Below are 13,024 nucleotides of genomic sequence, written 5' to 3' on the forward strand. Positions count from 1 at the left end.
CCAAGTCGATCCGACTTGATATTTTTTCTCCCATGGCCTATTGCCTTCGTTTAGGCAGACTTTTATAATAAAAAAAAATCCTTAAATTTCGAGTCGGTCCACAAGTCACACGGGTCAATTTGGGCTCGACCCGACACCCCAAGTTGGGACTTGACCCATTCATCGAGCCTCCAGTCGGGCCGACTTGAACTTTTTACTGGCCGAACCATGGGCAACAAGCACACGAGCCATTTTGCGATCACTAGTATCGATCAAGTAAAATTCTAGACTCTCCCAACTTTGCTAGCACAACTTATTATTTTGGCGAGTTAAATCAAGCACATCATCCAATGCTCCAACCTCAGTCACTTGAAGCCCCGACGGCAATGGCCACCACCGTTCTTGAGCACTGTGAAGTTACCCCGCCACCCGATGCAGCAATTGAGTTTTCACTCCCTCTTGTATTTTTCGATTTGATATGGTGGGATTTTCCTCCTAATCAGAGTGTTCTCTTCTTTGATTTTCCCATTTCCAAGTCCCGTTTCTTGGACACCATTGTTCCCAACCTCAAACAATCTCTCTCCCTCGCTTTAAAGCATTTTCTCCCACTAGCTGGCAAAATTATCCACCCTTTAATCTCCGGCATGCCCATTTCTCTTTACACAATTGGGGATTCTGTTTCTTTAACAATTTCTGAATCCGGTGCTGATTTCAATAACCTTACCGGAAATCATCAAAGGGATTCTCGTGAATTCTATTCTTATGTCCCTCAATTGCCACCGGCAACCAGTTCTTCCGACTCTATTCGAGTTCCGGCCTTGGCTTTGCAAGTAACTGTATTTCCAGAACATGGCGTATGTTTTGGATTCACCAACCATCACGTTATTGGGGATGCAAGTACAGTCGTATCTTTTATACAGTCATGGGCTTCAATCAACAGATTCAATGGAGATAGTCAATATTGTTCGCTGCCATTATTTGACAGAACAAACGTTCAAGATCTCAACGGACTGGATTCAACATATTGGGACCTAATATTGAAGGATTGCGACTCTTTGGAGCCTCCGCTCATAAACCCACCAACCAATAAATTCCGGGCAACATTTGTTCTCAGGGAAGAAGATGTCCAAAAGCTGAAAAAACTAGTATTGTCCGAGCGGAAATCAGCAACCCATGTATCCTCTTTCACGGTTGCTTGTGCCCTCGTCTGGATTTGTTTAGCAAAATCTGCCACAGAGTCCGGGGAAATGGTGCCGGATGATGAGGTGGAGCATTTCAATTTTGTGGCAGATTGTAGGTCGCGATTGAATCCCCCCTTGCCAGCTACATACTTTGGCAATTGCGTAGTACCTGTGCTCCAGGCGAAATCGAGTCATGGAAAATTGAAGGGAAATGATGGGTTTTTTATTGCAGCAGAATCAATTGGACTGGCCATTGCCCAAACCGTGTTTAATGAGAAGGGAATATTGCATGATGTGCAGAATTTGACTGCCCAGTTCCAAGAATTGATCGGAAAGCGGCAATTTTCGGTGGCGGGATCACCAAGATTTGATTTCTACGGTGTAGATTATGGATGGGGACGGCCAAAGAAATTCGAAGCTCTTTTTATAGACGGCGATGGAGCCATATCCTTTTGCAAATCCAGGGAGCCTGAGGGAGGCTTAGAGATTGGTTTGTCCAGACCAAAGATTAGCATCGATTCTTTTGCAACGACATTCACCGAGGTTCTTGGAAATTTAATACCTTAAATTTACAGCTTCAAGATTCCAACTATTTTCATTGGTAATATTAGGATCTGAATTTGTAAATTCTCCACGAGCAAACTCTGAGCATTTGTGGGGAATCACAAAATTTCTCATTCAGACTACAATAAACCATGCAAGTTGTTGAATACGTTTCTTCCTATAATGTCAATTGGAGGCTAATTCTATGAAACCATGCTTCTTTGTAGGATGATTAAAAACTTGAACAAAGATAGACGATGATGCCATTTAATTAGGTTATTTATTTATCGTTTGTCTTAACTTATGACATATCTGAGCAGCCCTCACATAGGTCACAATGCATAAGTGCATTCCTCTCTAGGATATCTTGCCCAAAGTCTATTGGGGCATTCTCAACTCCCACCCTTCGATCGGTACACATGTGCGATTTCCTTCAGTTCGCCAAAGTCCCACTTCTAGCCAGAACTCACGAGTCTTGCGCAGCTTGACGAGGTCAACCATATACTCTATTGTGGGATCCTTCTCCATAAGTGCTCTAAGTTGATCTTGTATTTGTAGCAACTTTGTTTCATGAAAGAGTGGCCATTCAGCACATATTGGCTAGATCAGCCTTCGACTCAGTGCATCTGTCACATGATATAACAATATTTTATTGGATGATTGTTGAAAATATTGTAAATAGTAAATTTATTAATGAATAATAATTGTACCTCTACAGCCTTAGAAATTATTATCATTATATCTATAATCTCAATATAAATATAGAGGTTTGGCTCCCAATAAAATACACATAAATCTAATGACTTTTATTCTCTCTCTCTCTTTTCTCCTATCTTTTCATAACACATTTTTAATACGAAAACTTAATTCTATATATGTCTAACACATTTATCAATTCTTGTTCATCTATCAATGTACCCAAGAATCAATTCAAGGCATAATAGATTTTGGTTTTATAATTTACTACACTCTGGAATTCCAGCATACGCAATCATTTCGTTTCCTTTAATTGACCGCACTCATGGTACTTTAAGTCTATATCATATCTTGTAATTATCTATGCTAGGTTAGTCACACCACTAGCCATGCATAATTTATTAATGATTACTAAGGAAATAAAATATTTGTAATGATTACATTCAAGAATTTTTTATAAAATTTTGAGATGAATACAGCTGCTGTCCCCCACTCAATTTTGTAATTATATGCGTTTGGTAATATTGACTAAGCTTGGGCGATTCATGCATATTATATTTTTTATTTATGTTGCTCTTGAAATGAAACAAAATTATAATTAATATTTCAAAAAAAAATCGTAAAATTATAATTAATATTTCAAAAATAAGAATAATAGTAGACATGTCTATTACAAATATTTTTATTGTTGCTCCTGAAATAGCACAACATTATAATTTTAAATATTTCAGAAAAATATTGACATATTGCTCTTTAAGAAATAATAGTAATATACAAAATACTCCCGAAGCAACACGTGTTTCGAAGAATATATCATTTTAAATAGTATTTCATGTTGACATTGATTACTTGATTAATTATTATATGATGTTCAAAATCAATTGTATTTCTTTTGCTTTATTGTATAGTTAATCAAATAACAAATATCACAAAACATGAGTCTGCTACACTTGACATATCTGACAAAAACTATTTGTCATGGGTCCTCGATGTTGATATTCATATTATCTCAAATGGTCTCAGAGAGACAATAAGAGAAGAAAACAAAGAATTCATACAAGATCGTGCAAAAGCACTTATTTTCTTTCGTTATCATCTTTATGATGGATCGAAAATAGAATACCTCACAGTGATAGATCCTCAAGTTCATGGAAAAATTTGATTGAAAAGTTTTGGTCATAAGAGGACTATAGTCCTCCCTAAAGCTTGTTATGAGTGAATGCACCTTTTTTTGTAAGAGTTTAAAACTATTAGTGAGTACAATTTTGAACTATTTAGAATATGTTCTAATAAATAGTTAAAAATTGACCTCATGTGGAGAAAAAAGTTACTTATGAAGGTATGTTGTAAAAAACATTTTTTACCTGTCATGCCTCGAATGCGCTACTGTAGCAGCAATATTGTGAGCGTTGGTGCAAAAGTACTCGAACTCACTTCTTGTTTGCTTGTAGTTGAACAAAATAACAAACTACTGATGAACAATCATTTATTACATTCAATTGGTTCTGTGTCATTGTCTGAAACAAATACAATATCAAAATAATAACATGGACATGAACACGAATTTGGACATAGACGTAGAATAAATCATAGACGAAATAATCAACAAAGTTATCAATAACAAAACAACTATTTCAAAATGCACAAGTAAACGAAAGTAACATATCTAAGAAAGAGCACAAAGAAAGTTACTTTACTTGTGGAATGAAAAAGCATTGGGCACCTTGTCGTACGACAAATCATTTTGTGGATCTTTATCAAAAATTATCAAGGAAAAAGAAAATGGGGAGACAAATTTTGTCGATTATAATGATCTATTTGATATGACTCATTTGAATGTTTCTGATTTCTTTTCTGATTCAAATAGTAATATTGACCATTTGAATGAGGGTTGCATGATGAAGATATAGATTAGTATATTTTCTATGTTTTTAGTATTTCTCTTCGTTTTAAAATTTTAGTCTGAATTTTTTTTGTAAAAATTTAAAACTTTATTACGCATCGTTATTTTCATAATATTGAATTATATTTACTTCTTTTGAATACAAATTCAAATTTTTAAAAATATGTTTTTGTTATATTTATAGGTTAATGATAGATTGTCAAGATACCTATTTTGATTGATAGTGTAATTACGCATACTATTTTTCAAGATAAAAATATTTTTTAAACTTAACATTTGCAAAAAATAATGTTAATATGATATCGGGTACATCAAATATCGACAAATCATTGAAGACTTCAGAAGAACTTATATTTTTTTTTACCAAATAACACAAAATTATATATTGACAATGCACTTTATTCTATCAAATCTCGAAGAAATTTGCATACTTTTAAAAATATCCACTACAATGGATGTCACATGGAGATGATTTAAGAAAATAATATTAAATATCTTTGCATAACTTTTTTTGTATCTGATCAAAAGGAGATAAAAGAAAAACTTCATACACTCTCATTTGGCACGTATTATACATTTATAAAAATGATTGAATAAAATATTATCATGAATTGGAAGTTCATTGACCCAAAAAGTTCTATACTTTAACATGATCGACTTGAACATCCAACAGTTATAATGTTACGTTAAATAATAAACAACTTACATTGGCATCTTTTAAAGAATCATAAGATTCTTTTACTTAATGATTATCTATGTGTAGTTTGTTCAAAAAGTAAGTTAATCATTAAACCTTCGACTACAGAGATCAATATTAAATCTCCAACTTTCTTGGAAGAATTCATGGAGATATATGAAAACCAGTTTGTTATTTTATGATATTAATTGATTCATCTACTAGATGGTCCCAACTCTACCTACTTTTCCACTAGGAATGTAGCCTTTACTAGAAGCTTCTACTATTGCATGGCAACAAACAGTAAGTTGGCCCAATCTCTCGCCCAGCCTTCACCTTCTTCAGTAGCCGAGTTGAAGCGTGCAACAATTCTTTGCCACCCGTCTTAGGACCAAGCGAAAGTGCTATGTGTCTAGAAAACTCGAGATTGTAAATGGATTCGAGAACGGCCTCTTTCATGACTACTTGCTTAAATCATAGAATTACGAGCTCAATTTCCCGATTACACATTGGGTGATTATTGTATGTCAATTAAAATTGTTATTGAGCATTTAATTGTACATGTTCATACACAATATGGTTTAGTTGAGTCGTTTATTAAACATCTACAACTTATAATTAGGTCATCACTTATGAAAATAAAACTTCCAACTTCTATTTAGGGTCATACCATATTACATGTTGCATAATTGATTTGTATAAGACCAACCGTCTATTATCAATATTCATCTTTACAACTTGTATTTGGTTATAAACCTAACATTCATTACTTACGAGTTTTTAGTTGTGTTATCCAAGTCCCTATTTCATCCCCCACAACGTACAAGGTCCCTAACGAAAACTTGGAATTTATGTTGGTTTTAGTTCACCATCCATTATTATGTATTTTGAACCTTTAATGGGTGATCTATTTGCTGTACATTTGCCAGACTGTTATTTTAATGAAATGACTTTTACAAATTTGAAAGAGATAAAACTATATCCTGAAAAATAAAGTAATTTTTTTGAAATGAAACAACTTTATTTCACTTTGATCTCCATAGCAATCAATGTGAGCTAGATGTTAAAAAATTATTCATTTGCAAAGAGTTGCAAATCAATTATCTAATGTATTTGTTGACACAAGAAAGATGACAAATTCATATATACAAATAGAAAATACTTCAACAAAAGCTTATGTCTTTGAAAGAAAATCTGATGTAGCAAATGAATCTCGAATACATTAGAAGCGTGGTCAATCAGTTGGTTCAAAAGACTCTGTACTTCGAAAAAGAAAAGTACAAGAGAAAAGCCAACCAAAAACTTTGGAAAAAATAACGTTAGAAAAAATTGATCAATTAAATACTGAAAATACGGTTCCTGAAGAACAACAAGTATTCGAAACTAATGAGATTTCAATAAATTATGTGAAACGAAATAATGTTGTTATAAACAATATTTTCTTCTTCAACGTAACTCTTGATATTATGTAAAATGAAAATCTTGAACCACAATTTGTTAAAGACTTTAACATAGAAATGATTGAAAAAAATGAAAAGAAGTCGTGCAAGCAAAATTGAACTCCTTATAAAAAAAAATGTTTGGACTTATAGTTCGAATACTTGAAAATGTAAAACCCATAGAATACAAGTTTGTTATTGTACAGAAAAGAAATAAATAATGAAATTACAATATATAAAATCCGACTTGTAATTCAAGCTTTCTCACAAAGACCTAAAATTAATTATACATATACACATACATATATATACACATACATACATTTCATAAAGAAAATAAATATTTGATTTGAAATTATGACAGTGTATGTTGATTATTTAAATTTAGTTGGAACTCCTAAAGAATGAATAAAATCACTAATTATTTGAAAATTGAATGTGAAATGAAATATTTAGGAAAAATCAAATTTTGTCTTGGCTATTCTACAAATTACTGTTGTAATTAATTTACTATTAAGCAAGCTTTTTGAGCTTCGTCAAACAAGCTGTCATGTTGCCGTTTGGTTCACAATAAAAGTTGAGTTAAAAACCAAAACAAAGAAACATCATTTAAATCTTGAATTTAAATAATAATAATAATAATCAATGTCCAAATAGGAAGTTCAATTGAAATCATTTTTAACTTGATAGATTGACTAAAAGATAGTATAATATATCTCCAGTGATTCTTATTTTTTGCACTATATTTTAATTGAGTTAATTTAATTAATGGTTACTAAACTTTATTATTTCTTGCTCGTCAATCTTTAAAAAGTTACTCATTGCTCACTAAATTTTGTTGTAGGTAACACCGATGGAAATGATATGGATGATTGATGGTAACTTTGTTTAAATCTGAGTGAGAAATAATAATCTATAACAAAGTTCAGTAAACGAAAGATAACTTTTTAAGTTTTGATGAGCAAATAATAATTTGTAACAAAGTTCAGAGACCATAGATTAAAATGACTATTTTAATTGCACTTAAGGTCTTAAATTTTTTATTTATCAACTTCTTTTTGTAACACGAATGTGATAACAGTTCCATCCATAATATCCGTTGAAAGGACATAAAATAACTTATTTACTCATAATATTTTTAAAAATCAATAAATATGTGCAAATTAATGGACCTTTAATAGACATAAATGTAATGAGGACTATCATAAAAAGTAAAATATATAGTTTTATATCTTATTTTGAAAGATAAACATAAATGAACATCAAAATATGCAATGATATTAATCGAAATCATTCAATTGGGATTGAGTTTTTCTCATATAATGTCATTGTGCCAAACTTGGATAAGCATGATATGCCAGCACGCACACGATCTACTTTATATCTCTATAATCAAACATAGTTTCCCAAAAAAATATGCATCTGTGATTACTAGGACTGAAGACAAGGTTCGTCTAACAGAAGTTGAAGGAAAAAACAGAGAAATAAATTATTTCAGGTAATTACAACACAGAGCAAATGGAAAATATGGCAAGGCACCCTAATTATTACAGAATCATATATCCCACCTCTTCTTGACACGAAACATTAAAACAGATGATTTGATATCATCTTGTGGGACTTGGAGCATGAATTGCACTTTCATCTTCATGGGAGCTGTCTTTGCTTTGCCATCTTCATCTCCAACCTGGAGTCATATGGTTTATTACACATCAAATTTTGTTTCTCAAAAACAGATGTCAAATTCTTTGCTTAAACTCAAACTTTGTTTTACTTTGGTTACTCCTGTAATGTCCTTTAGTATGACTGACTCGCCTTTCCTGTCAGTCAAACTAATATGCATGGACGGAATGAACAAATTATCCCTGAACAATTTTTTTATGGTCAAGTTTAACAATCAAATTGAAATAAAATGAAGTTTAGTGACCCAAACAAAATTACACTAAAATTTCTAGTTACCACTGTTACTTTTAACCCGTGTAAGGGTTGATAAAAATGAGAAAGCAAGGGGAAAAAAGGTACATGACATTGCATCAGACATCAGTTGTTCAATTTAAAGAAAGCAAGTCATTGAAAGACATTTATATCTATGACAGTGTATACGCTTTAAAAAAAAGGGGCTCCAAAGCTTCAACCATACTCAACTTTGGTTTCAAGAATTTCTTTTTTATACTTCTTACTATTAGATGGTGTCCATAAATCTCACAATAAGGACCTAAAGATTCATGGTGAACTTCAATGAGACTTTCTCTTGAAGCAATAACGCGTTAATCTAGTCACCACCAGAGCCACAAAGGACTATCTAAATTGATTCGTCAAATCCTCCACGAAAAGTAAAAAATTCCTCATATTTTGACCAAATTCAAGGTGAAAAAAACCTGATTTGAATGCTGAACTTCCAGTTATCTTGGTAGAAATTTGATATCCTTTTTTCCGTCTCAGCAAATCTATTTTGGCTTCGTTGCAGCTGAAAGCTAGAGGCGCCTTAAAAAAAAAAAAAAAAAAAACCTTCCCGTCTGTGTAGCCAGTCAGTCAGTTCCAGTTCTGGAAGTAGTAAGCCCGTAATCGAGAATGAGAGATCCACTATATCACTAAAAAAGGGTGCACCTCTCAGTTGAAGGGCATAGCAGTGACTCAACTGCTCTACATTTTCCTCTTCTGTACCCATTAAATGGATGAAATTCTTTGGGCACTTGGCCAAAAGCACCACTGATAATTTTTGTCATCACTTTCCCAACATCAGATAATTACTTCTCACAAACTCTAAAGAGCTTTCACCGTTTCTAATGAAAACTAACAAATTCAAGAAGAATGTGTAAGTTCAACCATGCTGATTCAACAGCAAGAAGTTCCTAATTGATGTTTCATATGTTCATTGCAGTCACTAACAACAGGACAACAGACTCTTGCTTGGCAAACTCTTAAGGGGAAATTAGACTATTGGCCATGATTTTTCCTTGGGGAATGATTGCGCAAATGTAGAAAGAAATCCTGGATAAAGTAGCATCTTAGTTTCAACGAAATTTAGAAGAGAAAGTAAAAATGCAGGCACTGCGAGTAGGGTTTGGGATATGTCTGGTCCATGTCATTAGACATGAAAAATAAAGGACTACGCAAATTGAAGCAAAAAACTGAGAATGCAAAGTCAAGCATGATAGAATTAGAAACTTACCCAGAGAGAAGCCCATCCAAGTCGCACATCAGAATCATAACCAGCTTTAAATTTGTAGTCCTTCCCAACTGTGTGTTTATACACGGCGCTCCAATTGTTTGAGTCAAAGTAGTACCAGTAACTGACAACACAAATAAATAAAGTTTATGATCACTACCTTTCGTCTAGTCAACATAATGTCGTTTACCATGATAGTTCCATGGGAAAAAAAAAAAGGGTATCTTAAAAGGCTCTTCCAGGATGTTGAGAGCATCAAAAATTTATGTTAGACATTTTAATGGAACTGAAAAAAATTTCATTGTCACAGCTAAGAGTTGGCAGAGAGAAGAGACAGAGAGATCACCTCAACTTATCTGAAGGACTGCATCTCCGTTTAAATGCACATGATAGTGCATTTGAAGGCAGAGAAATGCTGGGAATGAACGTTAATTGCTCATCCTACAACAAATAGATTCCTTAAATAAACTCACCAGGAAATCAGTTTTTAGGATGACAATAGTTGAACTTAGAACTATGCATAAAAGAACAATGTCAATCAACAAATTAAACAAAGTTGATAAAAGTCAGATGGGCAAATTAAGATGGAAGAAATCTCTGAAAACAAACACGAAAGGGGAAAATTGTCAAAAGATCCTAAAACAATTGTCAGTCAAATAAACCATAATAATAAATCTTTGCCAAAGTCAACAAGAAAAGAAAGAAAGAATAATATCCTTCTTGGAAAGGACATCAGGAAGAACCTACCTTGTATGCATATCTTAAATTCAAATTTTCTTCATGGTATTGAGCAGTACAAACTCCATTCAGAATATGGCTTTTAACAATCCCGTTTACAGATAGAGTTCTTTTCTGTTCCTCTTTTTCATCCTCCTCTCTCTCCTCAAATGAAACTTCGCCAAGAGGAAATTTCAAGGTTGCTCTTGGCTGCATCACCAAAAAGGACATAATGCAGTATGAAAACTTAAATTCCCCTGGTCATATTTTACAATGAAAAGAAGAGAATATACAGTAATGCGTGAAGGCAAGTAGAATGACAGAAATCAGAAAAACGACAATATAAAAGATGCTTGAGATGTATATCAAAAAAATCTTCCACTGGCAGCCAACAAAATAGATTTCAGAGCCTAAAACCAGCAAAGCGTGCAAGTTTGGAAAGGAGGGACTCATTCCACCGGCTGCTTGGATTGCTGAAATCGCTCAATTGAAGCCAGGTCCATCATAAAAAATGTAAAAGGCAGGAAAAGACTAGAATGCCACAAGCCATGTACAAGAGAGAAGGAAAGAAATAGAAAAGACCAGTCTAATCAAGATAGCAATTTAGCGTCACGGAATGAATTGAGGAACTAAGGATACTTCAATATGTAGCACGATAAGTATGACTATTTGCATATAAAGTCCATAAACTTTTAAAAAGATACTAGTATTGAAGTTAAAAAGAGTCTAAGGTGTTTCATCTCTTTACTAAGGTAAAATAAAAATAGCTATCAAGAGGATAAATTGCAGCATCTGGCTCAATTTAAATAACACACGCATATTAAAGAAATCATGTAATGAAATATACTCACCACGCCAACAGATGGAATTTCAGAAGATAATTCAATTTTGTAGGCCGGAGTCCCAAGATCTGCAACCACTGCAACCTCTCCTTGTTGAGCCTAAAAGTTTTACAGAAGTATGTAAACAAAAGAGCATGGATGGACATAGGATTGTATAAGGTATACCTTATATTGCAAAACAACACATTGTTGTGCTCTTTTAAAATGATTAGAAAACTATTCCATCTTTCATTCTTAAAACAAAATATTGTTTTCCCATGGATGTTAATATGACTGTACTACCCAAAATGAGTCATTTTATCATTATATTTTATCAATGTTTCTATTTTACTAAAATCAATCTACCTGTTTACTCCTAAGTTCTAATCCAAATTCAGAGAACAAGAGTGAAGAACCTACCTTTCATGAAATAAATCTTTTGGTGGGTAAAAATACCTTAAATTTCACAGAGTAGGCAGTGCCTTTATTTAAACTAGTGTTGACTAACATAACAATCCCGGAAAATTAGCTAAGTAAATTAACAAAAATAGTATTGGAACGGTAAGGAATTTGTAACATTTTCTTTCAAAACCATGAGCAGTAAAGCGAAATGCAACCATCAATTTTGACAAAAGTGAAAATAACAAAGAAATTTGTCATAACAACATAAAAACTAATCCCTTTTTTTTTTTTTTTGGGATGCCGAATTCATCCAACAATAAAGTAAAATGACTGCATAACATTGTCCCTGGGTATTGACCTATTCAACTAGCAACAAATTATTCAGTAGTTATATTAGAATGGGCAAAGAAATTATTTCATCCTCTCAGATTATATATTAAAAAACCACCTTTCAAAATTCAGAAAAGTCAACACAATTATATATATTTATATGTATTCAGATAGTATGTATAACCAACAATTTGAAGAATCTAAAAGATAGATAGACCTTGACTCTGTGGGAAGTTCTGAATTGGAGCCCAGGCGCGACGTCAAAAGACGTCTTCAGTAGAGAATCGCTTTCTTCGAGATCGTAGTGCAGTGAAAAGTATTTCGAGATAAACGAAATTTGGGGTTCCAAAACTTCGCCTTTGCTATTGTTCTGAAAGGAGAGCTTGAATTTGGCAAGATTGTCCAGTAACTTGCAGGAGACCTTGTGCAGGAACGCCGAGCTCTCGCTGTCATACTCCGTCGTCACGCGGAGTTTCGGCCGGCGCCACTGGAAAAATTCCCCGAAACCCCTATTGTTGGTCGCCACTGTAGCGGCGGTTGTCGGTGGTGACGGCGGAGATAGAGCGTCGGAATCTACTTCCACCATTGGTGTTGCTTTCGGGGTTGTTTTGCACTCTGGAGTGATAATTGGATTTTTTATTTTTTATTTTTTTTGAAATATATATTAAGAAAAAAATATAATATGGAATTTCTTTGATGTAAATATTTATAACTTTCTAATTATTAGTTAAAAAATAATCAAAAATTTAAATAATTTCATTGTAACAAATAATTAAATGTCCGCTTTAGCACAACTACGGTAACTAAAGTAGAGCTTTTGACAATATAAATTTAATAAATAATTATTGATTATTTGCTTATGAATTTACAAAGTGTCGTGAGTATTAAATTGATTGTTTGACCAAATAAATATAAAAGTCTTTTTGTATAAATGTTATATTTATTATTTAATGGAATTTAAAGTCTCTTATTGAAAATCATTATTTAAATTTTTTTAAATACTCATTTTCAATAATACAATAAAATATACTGTATATAAATTCAAAAAAAAAATTCTACTTTTTTACCCTCACTTTCTTCTAAATATTACTATTAAATTTTTTTTTTTATCAAATAATGGTCAATAAATAAGGACGAAGTTATAAAAATATTTTCATATACTAATAAG

General features: G+C 32.8%; 2 protein-coding genes across 2 annotated transcripts; one reads left to right on the plus strand and one right to left on the minus strand.

Annotated features, from left to right (window-relative positions):
- The first annotated feature begins 365 nt into the window (after positions 1-365).
- LOC111383818 (malonyl-coenzyme:anthocyanin 5-O-glucoside-6'''-O-malonyltransferase-like) lies at positions 366-1,727 on the plus strand. Its single transcript, XM_023007978.1, has one exon. It carries the CDS (start codon positions 366-368, stop codon positions 1,725-1,727), a length of 1,362 nt encoding a protein of 453 aa, XP_022863746.1.
- Positions 1,728-7,819: 6,092 nt separating this feature from the next.
- On the minus strand, positions 7,820-12,500 carry LOC111383819 (outer envelope pore protein 37, chloroplastic-like). The gene is made up of 6 exons (XM_023007979.1): positions 12,074-12,500; positions 11,155-11,244; positions 10,334-10,513; positions 9,933-10,027; positions 9,590-9,710; positions 7,820-8,104 (listed from the first exon to the last, which is right to left on the minus strand). The coding sequence occupies exons 1-6, from the start codon at positions 12,440-12,442 to the stop codon at positions 7,973-7,975; spliced, it is 987 nt and encodes a 328-aa protein (XP_022863747.1). The 5' UTR covers positions 12,443-12,500; the 3' UTR covers positions 7,820-7,972.
- Positions 12,501-13,024: the final 524 nt, after the last annotated feature.

This window comes from Olea europaea, unplaced genomic scaffold (assembly GCF_002742605.1).
Source record: "Olea europaea var. sylvestris unplaced genomic scaffold, O_europaea_v1 scaffold2766, whole genome shotgun sequence".
NCBI lineage: Eukaryota > Viridiplantae > Streptophyta > Magnoliopsida > Lamiales > Oleaceae > Olea > Olea europaea.